This window comes from Mobula hypostoma, chromosome 29, assembly GCF_963921235.1.
Source record: "Mobula hypostoma chromosome 29, sMobHyp1.1, whole genome shotgun sequence".
Classification (NCBI taxonomy): domain Eukaryota; kingdom Metazoa; phylum Chordata; class Chondrichthyes; order Myliobatiformes; family Myliobatidae; genus Mobula; species Mobula hypostoma.
The window spans coordinates 28033403-28045811 of NC_086125.1; the positions used below are offsets into that span (position 1 = coordinate 28033403).

Below are 12409 nucleotides of genomic sequence, written 5' to 3' on the forward strand. Positions count from 1 at the left end.
ATGAAATGGCAGAGCTGACTTGATGGTCTGAATGGTATAAGTCTGCTCCAATGTCTTATGGCTTTATAGCTTGCTTAACTCGAGTAAGGGGAGTAGTCTGAAGTCCCACACCACCAGCTTCAAGAACATCTATTTCCCCTCAACCATTCTGTTCTTGAACCAGCTGGCACAACCCTAATCACTACAGTTTAGCAACACTATGGCAAATTTGACCATATTACACAAATTCTAACCTGTGTTCAGGTTGGAGGGTACCCAGATGGAATATGAAATGTTGTCCCTCCAGCTTGAGGAGGCCATATCAAAATAGGAATGGGAAGTCGAATTGAAATGGGTAACTACCCGGATGGCCTGCCTTTTGCAACGGACGGAGCGAAGTTGCTGCCTAACCTGTGAGGTCCTCCAGCATTTTGTGTGTGTTGCTCAAAATTTCCGGCATCTACAGAATCTCTCACATTTGGAAATACATGACAGTACTTCAGGGTGGCTGGGACTAAATCCTGGAAGTCCCTTCCCATTGGCACTGTGAAGCCATCTTCACCAAATAGACAGAGGCAATTTAAGGTGGTAGCTCACCACACCTTGTCGAGATAATTAAGGATGGGGAATGAATGCTGATGTTGTGGAGACATCGAGGTCCTCTGAGGATCATCACCTTGCCATGGTGGAGAGGCTTGTGAGTTCCTGAGATCCCAAAAATGATGCAACCTGCTGTTTAGCCATATGGCATTTGGCTCTTGTAGGGTCACCCATGGTAAAGGGGGAAGTTCCAGACAAAGAGCCAAGCAAGACCTCAATGGAGGAGCTGGCAGAAGATGATCACGCATCACACCAGCAGTGAAAACAGATAAAGGATGCAGCAATGAAGAGTCCCCAGTCGTCTTGCATTCCGTGCCACTGGATCCTGACCCCAATCTGTCAGCCAATGCAGTGGCTGCCAGTCCGTCAGCCTCCCCATGTTAAACAGTCACACACATGTTCTCTGTTAAGGGAATCCACCTTATCATCCCAGTTTATGGATCTCAAATTGGCCTCTACAGCCATCTGAGGACTTACCAATAGACAACCCCTTTGGAGAACATCATACACCATGTGAGTGATTGCACCACTAATAATACTAAAGTGAAATCTATTATAAGCATTCATGTTGATGTTAAAATTTGACAACTGTTTTCTTTTCCCTCCTGCAGTGATTACAATTTAGAAATGGTAGTTAAATGCTAAAATAAACTCCTCTCCTTTTTTTCTAAACCATCATGTGTGACTCTACCATGAACTCTCAAACAGTAGCGGAGCAGTTAGTGCAATGATCTAACAGCTCAGGACTTTGGTGCTCGTAGTTCAATTCTGACGCCATCTATAAGGAGTCTGTATGTCCTCCCCGTGAAATATGTCGGTTTTCCCGGTGTCCTTGGGTCTCCTCACACAGTCCAAAGACCTACAAGGTTGGTTAATTGATCACTGTAATTGTCCCATGATTAGTTTGCGATTAAATCAGGGTTGTCAGGGGTTGCACAAGGGCTTACTCAGAGTTAACATAGAAACATAGAAAAGCCCTTCGGCCCACAAAGTTCTGCCGAACATGTCCCTACCGTAGTAATTACTAGGGTTACCCAGAGCCCTCTATTTTTCTAAGCTCCATGTACCTATCCAAAAGTCTCTTAAAAGACCCTATTGTAACCACCTCCACCACTGTTGCCGGCAACCCATTCCACGCACTTACCACTCTCTGCGTAAAATATGTACCCCTGACGTCTCCTCTGTACCTACTCCTAAGAACCTTAAACCTGTGCCCTCTTGTGGTAGCCATTTCAGCCCTGGAAAAAAGCATCTGACAATCCACACAATCAATGCCTCTCATCAACTTATACACCTCTGTCAGATCACATCTCATCCTCCACTGCTCCAAGGAGAAAAGGGCGAGTTCACTCAACCTGTTTTCATAAGGCATGCTGCCCAATCCAGGCAACATCCTTGTAAATCTCCTCTGCACCCTTTCTATGGTTTCCACATCCTTCCTGTAATGAGGTGACCAGAACTGATCGCAGTACTCCAAGTGGGGTCTGGCCAGGGTCCTATAGAGCTGCAACATTACTTGTCGGCTCCTAAATTCAATTCCACGATTGATGAAGGCCAATACACTGTATGCCCTCTTAACCAGAGTCAACCTGCGCAGCTGCTTTGAGCGTCCTATGGACCCGGAACCCAAGATCCCTCTGATCCTCCACACTGCCAAGAGTCTTAGCATTAATACTATATTCTGCCATCATATTTGACCTACCAAAAAGAACCACTTCACACTTATCTGGGTTGAACTCCATCTACCACTTCTCAGCCCAGTTTTGCATCCTATCAATGTCCCACTGTAACCTCTGACAGCCCTCCACACTATCCACAACACCCCCGATTTTTGTGTCATCAGCAAACTTACCAACCCATCCCCCCACTTCCCACTTCCTCATCCAGGTCATTTATAAAAATCATGAAGAGTAAGGGTCCCTGAGGCACACCACTGGTCACCGGCCTCCATGCAGAATATGACCCGTCTACAACCACTCTTTGCCTTCTGTGGGCAAGCCAGTTCTGGATCCACAAAGCAATGTCCTCTTGGATCCCATGCCTCCTTATTTTCTCAATAAGCCTTGCATGGGGTACCTTATCAAATGCCTTGCTGAAATCCACATACACTACATCTACTACTCTTCCTTCATTAATGTATTTAGTCACATCCTCAAAAATTTCAATCAGGCTCGTAAGACCTGCCCTTGACAAAGCTATGCTGCCTATTCCTAATCATATCATCTCTCTCCAAGTTCAGAAATCTAGCCTCTCAGGATCTTCTCTATCAACTTACCAACTACTGAAGTAAGACTCACTGGCCTATAATTTCCTGGGCTATCCCTATTCCCTTTCTAGAATAAGGGAACAACATCCACAACCCTCCAATCCTCTGGAACTTCTCCCATCCTCATTGATGATGCAAGATCATCGCCAGAGACTCAGCAATCTCCTGCCTCGTCTCCCACAGTAGCCTGGGGTACATCTCATCTCGTCCCAGCAACTTATCCAACTTGAGGCTTTCCAAAAGCACCAGCACATCCTCTTTCTTAATATCTACATGTTCAAGCTTTTCAGTCCACTGCAAGTCATCACTACAATCACCAAGATCCTCTTTCATAGTGAATACTGAAGTAAATATTCATTAAGTACCTCTGCTATTTCCTCTGGTTCCATACACACTTTTCCACTGTCACACTTGATAGGTCCTATTCTTTCATGTCTTATCCTCTTGCTCTTCACATACTTGTTGAATGCCTTGGGGGTTTTCCTTAATCCTGCCGGCCAAGACTTTCTCATGGCCCCTTCTGGCTCTCCTAATTTCTTTCTTGAGCTCCTTCCTGTTAGCCTTATAATCTTCTAGATCTCTAACATTACCTAGCTCTCTGAACCTTTTGTAAGCTTTTCTTTTCTTCTTGACTAGATTTACTACAGCCTTTGTACACCACGGTTCCTGTACCTACTATAACTTCCTTGTCTCATTGGAACGTACCTATGCAGAACTCCACACAAATATCCCCTGAACATTTGCCACACTTCTTCCGTACCTTTCCCTGAGAACATCTGTTCCCAATTTAAGCTTCCAAGTTCCTGCCTGATAGCCTCATGATTCCCCTTACTCCAATTAAACCCCTTTCTAACTTGTCTGTTCCTATCCCTCTCCAATGCTATTGTAAAGGAGGTAGAATTATGATCACTATCTCCAAAATGCTCTCCCACTGAGAGATCTGACACCTGACCGGGTTCATTTCCCAATACCAAATGAAGTACAGTCTCTCCTGTTGTAGTCTTATCTACATATTGTGTCAAGAAACCTTCCTGAACAATCCTAACAAACTCCACCCCATCTAAACCCTTGCTGTAGGGAGATGCCAATCGATATTTGGGAAATTAAAATCTCCCATCATGACAGCCCTGTTATTATTACACCTTTCCAGGATCTGTTTCCCCTATCTGCTCCTCGATATCCCTGTTACTATTGGGCAGCCTATAAAAAACACTCAGTAGAGTTATTGACCCCTTCCTGTTCCTAACCTCCACCCACTGAGACTCTGTTGACAATCCCTCCATGGCGTCCACCTTTTCTGCAGCCGTGACACTATCTCTGATCAAGTGTCACGCCCCCACCTCTTTTGCCTCCCTCCCTGTCCTTTCTGAAACATCTAAAACCCAGCACTTGAAGCAACCATTCCTGTCCCTGAGCCATCCAAGTCTCTGTAATGGCCACCACATCATAGCTCCAAGTACTGATCCACACTCTTAAGCTCATCCGCTTAGAGTTGTATCATTAAATAAATAAAAACTTCCACAGCATTTTCTATTTACCAGAGTCCCTGGGAATTGGTAGCTGAAAATGGCTCTTAGCTTTAAATCATCCTCTGGTTTTCAACTCTAAGCTCCCATCCCCATCTGCTGGTGAACAACGTTATTACATGTCCAACACCCACACACACAATGCTGGAGGAATATAGCAGCTCAGGCAGCATCAATGGAGAATAATAACCAGTTGATGCTTTGAGCCAAGACTCTTCATTTCCATTTCTGATGAAGGCTCTCAATCTGATATGTCAACTGTTAATTTTCCTCCATAGATACTGTTTGATCTGAGTTTCTCCAGTTTTTTGTGTGCTGCTCTGGATTTCAGCACCTGCAGAATCTTGTGTTACCTGTATATCAACTGCCCAATCCTCTGATCTACCACTTGTGTTCCCATCCCCCTGCCAGACTAGCTTAAACTCAGTAAAAGCCTCTTAAATGCCTGTATGGTACTTGCCTCCACCACCACTCCTGGCAGAGCACCTCAGGCATTGTGCAAAAAAGATCCCTGTGTAAAAAAAACCTTACTGTCCTCCAGCATTGTGTGCATTGCTCATGATTTCCAGCATCTGCAGACTCTTGTGTTTTCATGACATGGCCCAAAACAACCTCAGACATCAGAAGCTTCACATCTGATGTTTTGTAAGAACTCTACAAGTCTACGTTGGGTATTTTTGTAAGGGGAGGATAAAAACAGGTCAACTCGTAAACAAACGTTTCTTCAGCTGATAAAATTAAAGTTGACAGGTTTCAATGTTTATATTTCAAAATACTACCTGACTGGAGTTAAATTTGAACAGCTGAAAAGCGTCCTTGAGGCAACTAAATTGTACATTATAAACAAAACACAAAGCTTCAGAAACCGAACGGATTTTCTTCACTGTAGACTTAAAGAAATTATGAGAAAAGGTAATTCAGTTTAAATCAGGAAAGCATTTTCCTATATTGACGGGAGAGAGGGGAGAGGGAAGGGGATGCATGGGAATGTGTGGGAGAGGCAGGAGTCAGGGCAGCTGGGTAGTTGAGCAGGAGTAGGGGGGAGGGAGATGGGGAGGTAGGAAGTTGGCAGCTAGGAGAAGGGGCAGCAGGATGGTCTGGGGTAGGAGGGAGCGGGGGCAGGTGTGATGGGTTGGAGATGAGAAGAGGTGGGGCAGAAAAGGATGGTGAGAAATGAGATGGTTCAGAGGTGAGTGAGGATAGATCAAGGAAAGCCATAGATAAACCTCCCTCTACATTTCCTTTTCTCTTTCCTTACAGATGAGATCCAACTCTAAAAACTGGAACAGTTATCGGAAGAAACCCTGGATGTGGCAAGTTGCCACTGTCCCCGGGCTAAGCAACCCTTGTTGGAAAATATTACAAGGTAAATCATAATTGCTAGAGAAGCCATGGTCATCCCCTCCAGCATCACAGCTTGTACGTTCACCACTCAATAACTTCGAGACACAGGAAAACTGGAAGGTAATCACAAGGTTGGAGGAAGAGGCCAGGAAATATCACAGCTCCTGCCTATTTCATGTTCTATTTTAAGTGGCCATACATCACCCATGGGAACTGACTGACATTCAAATTCAAGTTGGAAAACCGCAAAATAAAAATACCCTTGGCATCAGATGCAAAATAACAACCAAAATTTACAATAAAATAATTTGACATTTACTAACATAAAACACAAAATTAAAACTTTCAATGTACATTCAATTATTTGTCACCGTCTTGGTTGAACTTGTAAACAGTCATTTTGTTGATGGCTTGCTTAACATTAAGAAGACCCAAATGGCATAGGTATAAACACTCATGCGTTAGCACTGTGTGAGAGCAGGATAGGAAAAAGCATCGTGCTTTAGATGTATGGGTTAAAGAAAAGTGGGATAGGGCTCCTTTGAGAGATGTCATTAGTCCTGCTCCTATCCCCAAGTCATGCTCTGCTCTGGAGGGCTGGCTTCAGAGATCTTGCTTATTCTCCTAGCTTTTGTGGTTATCCTTTTGCAAGGAGCAAAGCATCTCCGTGCCCACTCCTCTGGATGGTTTCTCAGTAAACCCCTAAACACCATATGCACAGCTTGGCTGATTGCCTAGGGCATAAAGGAATATGCTGAAAATCAGTTAAGTACTTGTCCTACCTGTCACCTCTTTCTTATTATCAAAGAGTACTGCTTTGAAAACCAGATGAAGATGCAGATATGGAAGCCATGACAAGGCTAGGACTAAGATAACGTCCAGGCATGAATAGTTTACAGATAATGTGCAGTCAACCCAGGCAAGAAAGGTCCTTGAGAACGTGCATTCCTTTGCACAGAAGGGGACCGGAGCTATTTAGTAAACCAAGACAAGGATGCAAACAAAGGATTCTGAGATGACATTTACTATTGGTCCTTATCTACGAAAGGATGTGCTGACAACGGAGGAGGTCCATTGGTGCATGAGAATGACGTTAATATGTAAGGATGGCTCTGGGCCTGTACTCGCTGGAATTTAGAAGAATGAGTGGGATGATTTCATTGAATATTGAAAGGCATAGATAGGGTGGACATGGATAGAATGTTCAGGGGAACTCTAGGACCAGAGGGCACAACTCAGAATAGGATATTCCTTTAGAACAGAGGAGGAGGAGGATTATTTTTCTTAGTCAGAATGTAGTGAATCTGTGGAATTCATTGACACAGATGGTTGTGGAGGCCAAGTCATTGAGTATATTAAAGTGGAGACTGAAAGGTTCTTGATTGTTCTCAAAGGTTACCAGAAAAGGCAGAAAATGGGGTTGAGAGGGATAATAAATCAGCCATGATGGAATAGAAGAGCAGACCCAATGGGTCAAATGGCCTAATTCAGCTCTTAGATTTCAATGGTCTTCTAATGGAACAACACCAAGTGCTGGAGGAACTCAACAGATCAGGGAGCGTATACAGACAAGAATACAGTCAGTGTTTCAAGCCAAGATCTTTCACTGGGAGTTTATTTTACTCCATAGATACTGCCTGGTCTGCTCAGTTCCTCTAGCATTTTGTGTACATTCTTCACAATTTCCAGCACCTGTAGAATCTCTGTGCTTATCAGTCATTCTAATGATTGCTCAGTCCTGTTGACAAGTTTATGGGAGATCTCTGAAACACTACTCTATCTCACTGCCTACACCAGTGCAACTTCAACCTTACTAACATGGTGTGCCAGCCGGATACAAGTCACAAGAAGATCCAATGGCAGCCAGGAGTTCTAAAAGTACACCATTTAATTCAGGGATAATTAACAAGTTCAGTACCAACCCTGTCTTTGGCTTCAGCAGCAGTCGTTTCAGAGACGCAACTTGGCTACCTGACCCAAGCCCGATGGAATCGAATCTTCTGTCAGACTAGGGTATGAATTCTGAGAGATCTTTTGGGTTAGATTTGAATCACGCCAAGAGGGAAAGAGAAGCCAAAGACCAGAACCAGACTGCAATGTTATCGAATGGAATTTCAAGATCTAGGGGCTACTTTTGTTTTACACCCAAATCTGGAGGAACTCAACAAGTCAGTTCCCTATGAAGGGAAGTAAGTAGTCAACTTTGTAGGATACATGCAAGAACATTGACTGTATTTGACAAGTTCTTGAATATGGACACTATTACAACATCCCTAAGCTGAGGGTAGATGTTCCTTTTCCCAGACCTTCGTGAACAGGGCACGCATGCAGTGCCGGAGTGCTGGTCCACCTTACTTCAAGATCTACACTGAGATAATGTCAGCACCAGTGGCTTTGTTGCTTTTTGCCTTCATCAAGGCTCTCCCTAGTCCACTGTTCTGATGAAGTGTCTCAGCCCAAACATAGACTGTTTATTTCCCTCCATTGATGCTGCCCAACTTATGAGTTCCTCCGGATTTTGTTGGATATGTTTGATATCATTGTTTGCCCCCAATACTTGATCAATAGTGATGTGCATGCAGAACAGTTCTAGTCACCTACCTGCAGAAAATATATCAATAATATTGGAACTTCAACATTTGAGAGAAATTTGGATAATTTGGGGTATGGAGGGCTAGGTCCAGGTACGGGTCGATGGAACCAGACAGAATAATGGTTCAATATGGACTAGATGGGCCAAACGGCCTGTTTCTGTGCTGCAGTGCTCTATGACTCCAAGTCTTTAATTCCCTACACTTTTTATTTGCTGATAACAGTCTTTGCGCTCAGATCTCTCACAGTTTGGCTGTGGCTGGGTCAGGCTTTACCCCGAGCAGGACACCACTCTGTGACTGCTTTGCCCCAGGATTCAAGTAAGCTTACTGCATGTCCCCCATGTCAGCAACACCCACCCTACCCCCTAACAGCTTGAAAATTTTTACTATAGAGAAGCTGAAAATATAAAATCTCATTTTTGAATTAACAGTGCTTTGCACAGACATTATGGGATGGCGAGGAGGATCTGTGCATGCTCCTCTTGTCACAGCAGTCCAAGTCCAGCTAGGTCACAGGGTCTGACACTCAGGGTGACTCTTTAGCTTATGAAATTTGACGCTGTCCATCTTCTCAAACTTCTTGCCGCAGTATTCGCAGGTGAAGTTGTACTGTATCTCGGTGTCGTGTTTCTTCATATGCCAGTTCAGCGAAGCCCTCTGTCGACACTGATAGCCACATATTTCACACCTTTGAACACAAAAGAAAAAGCCTGATGAATATAAACCTCATTAGCACCTAGTGTTGTCCAAGGTTCTGGTACACTATTCTCCTGTACTTGGACCATTAGTTTGTCCCTGTATATTTAATACCATAGGACATAGGAGCAGAATTAGGCCACTCAGCCCATTGAGTACGTTCCACAATTCCACTTTGGTGGTTTTATTGTTCTTCTCAACCCCATTCTCCTGTCTTTTTCCTGTAACTTTTGATGTTCTTACTAAAAAAAAAGAGAACCTATCAACCTCCACTTTAAGTATACCCAATGACTTGGCCTCCACAGATATCTGCGGCAATGAATTTCACAGACTCACTAACCTATGAGTACAGAGATTCCTCCTTAGCTCTGTTCTAAAGGAACATCCTTTCACTCTGAGGCTGTGCCTTCTGGTCCTAGACTCCCCTACTATAGGAAATATGTCCATGCAATCTAGGCCTTTCAATATTTGATAGATTTTGACGAGATTTCCCCTCATTCTTCTAAACTCTAACAAGTACAAGCACAGTGCCATCAAAGGCTCCTCATATGTTAACACTTTCATTCCCAGGATCATTCTCGCGAACATCATCTGGACCCTCTCCAATGCCAATACATTCGTTCTCAAATAAGGGATCCCAAACTATTCACTGTACTCCAAGTGTGGCCTGACCAATGACTTATAAAACCTCAGCATTACATCCTTGGTTTTATATTCCAGTCCTCTCGAAATGAATGCTAGCACTGCATTTGCCTTCCATACCTTGACTCAACCTCCAAATTAACCTTTTGGGAATTCTGCATAAGGACTCCCAAGTTCCTTTGCACCTGATTTCTCAATTTTTCCCCTTTTAGAAAAGAGTATATACCTTTATTCCTGCAACCAAAGTGGTCCCTACACTCTACCCCATCTGCTCCTTCTTTGCCCATTCTCTTAATCTGTCCAGTCTTTCTGCAGACTCCATTTCCTCGATACTATCTGCCCTATCTTTGTACAATATCACTATTTACAAAGTACACTATTTACACAGTATACTATTTAACTCTGCAAACTTCATACAATTAATTTCATGGTACCCTGGTGAATATAGCAATAAACTAACCTGAATTTGAGTTCTTAATTTGGTACAGGCTCATTGGTAATTGTTGGCAGTAAAACCTACTTAGCTAATTCATCCAAAGAAACCTAGTTGCCTTTCCATTCCCACAGCAATCTATTGCCTGTAAATAATTTACTGGAACCTCAGGTTACAACTTCTCCACTCTCCCATCAAGCAGAAGATACAAAAGCCTGAAAGTACGTAACAGGAAAATCAAGAGCAGCTTCTACCCTACTATTATCAGAATCTTGGATGGACCTCTTGTATGATATGATGGACTTTTGGCTTCAGTCTAACTTGTTATGATCTTGCATAGATATCCTCAAAAGATCAAATTTATTGTTTTCTAGAATCATAGACACAGGCAGCATAGAAATTGATCAATTTGGCCAACTTTGCCCATGCCGACCATAATGTCTGGCCAAACTATCCCACTTTGTTACATTGTTATGATTTTGCACTTTTATCATTCACCAACACTGCATTTTAGGTAGCATTTACATTTTATTCTGCATTCTTCCCTTACTCTAGCTCAATGCACTGTGCGATGATTTGTGCTGTATAAACAGTATGCAAGGTACTATATCTTGGTGCATGTGACAATAATAAACCCAATACTAATACTTCAATTTGAAGTAGAAAATCAGTTGCATGGGTGGTAAATCTGGAACTCTGGAATTGAGGGTCGTGGAGAGTAAGTGACTGGGTGTATTTAAGGCACAGATTGACAGGTTCTTGATTGGTGAGGGGGTTAAGGGTCATCAGGAGAAGGCAGAAGAAGAATGAAGCCGAACAAATGAATAGCAAATGACCCAATTCTATGGCTATATCAAACATCAGAATGGGGAAGAAATGTGATCAAAGTGACTGACCGTGAAATGATTGTTGGTGCCATACAAGGTGGTTCAAATAACTCAGGAGTTGCTAATCTGGAATTTTCATGCACAACATTGTCTCGAGTTTACAGAGAATGGTGCAAAGAAAGAAAACGTCAGTGAGCAGCAGTTCTGTGGGTGAAAACTCCTTATTAATGAGAGAGGTCATAGAATGGCCAGACAGATTCAAGCTGACAGTAAGGCCACTGTGACTCAAATAAGCTCACTTTACAACAGTGGTGTGCAGAACAGAATCTCTGAGTACACAACCGGTCCAATCTTGTGTGGATGGGCTACAGCACCGGAAGACCACACTGGGTTCTACTCCTGTACCTAATAAAGTGGCTCCTGAGTGTACAAGCTTTTATGTATTTATCCACATTTCATTCCATATCCATACTTTAACCTCTAATTTTTTTTTTACATATAATTCTTTATAATTGTTTTAATGTTGTTGCATTTAACCAAAACACCAGAGCAAATTCCTAATACATGTAAATATTTATGGCAAATAAAGTTGATCCTTCAGCGTTAATTACAGGCAACACAAACCAATGATATGAACCCCTTTCTTTTTCAGCTTACACAAAGACTATGCTGATTCTATCTGATTCAGAAATTTACCCCTAAGATTGAAATGTTATACTTCTGCGAAGCCATTCTTCCACAGATAGTTGTGAAGCCTAGCTGTAAAATACTTTTGGCATCAAGGAAAATAACTGGGTCACAGTATGGTACTATCTTTACATGTTAGTAGGGAAGTGGTGTTGGGTAAATTGAAGGGATTAAAGGCAGACAAATCCCCAGGGCCAGATGGTCTGCATCCCAGAGTGCTTAAGGAAGTAGCCCAAGAAATAGTGGTTGTATTAGTGATAATTTTTCAAAACTCGTTAGATTCTGGACTAGTTCCTGAGGATTGGAGGGTGGATAATGTAACCCCACTTTTTAAAAAAGGAGGGAGAGAGAAACCGGGGAATTATAGACCGGTTAGCCTAATGTCGGTGGTGGGGAAACTGCTGGAGTCAGTTATCAAAGATGTGATAACAGCACATTTGGAAAGCGGTGAAATCATCAGACAAAGTTAGCATGGATTTGTGAAAGAAAAATCATGTCTGACGAATCTCATAGAATTTTTTGAGGATGTAACTAGTGGAGTGGGTAGGGGAGAACCAGTGGATGTGGTATATTTGGATTTTCAAAAGGCTTTTGACAAGGTCCCACACAGGAGATTAGTGTGCAAACTTAAAGCACACAGTATTGGGGGTAAGGTATTGATGTGGATAGAGAATTGGTTAGCAGACAGGAAGCAAAGAGTGGGAATGAACGGGACCTTTTCAAAATGGCAGGCAGTGACTAGTGGGGTACCGCAAGGCTCAGTGCTGAGACCCCAGTTGTTTACAATATATATTAATGACTTGGATGAGGGAATT

General features: G+C 42.9%; 1 protein-coding gene across 2 annotated transcripts in view; it reads right to left on the bottom strand.

The window, feature by feature from the left end:
* Positions 1–5161: 5161 nt before the first annotated feature.
* The window catches only part of LOC134339329 (zinc finger protein 653-like), a 59268-nt gene continuing 52020 nt past the window's right edge, over positions 5162–12409 (bottom strand). The window contains exon 8 of one of the 2 annotated variants that reach the window (XM_063035736.1): positions 5162–8997. In XM_063035736.1, the coding sequence (XP_062891806.1) occupies positions 8820–8997 (178 nt within the window). In that variant the 3' untranslated portion in view covers positions 5162–8819. The remainder of the gene's footprint in view (positions 8998–12409) is intronic. The other variant, XM_063035735.1, reaches the window with a different exon arrangement.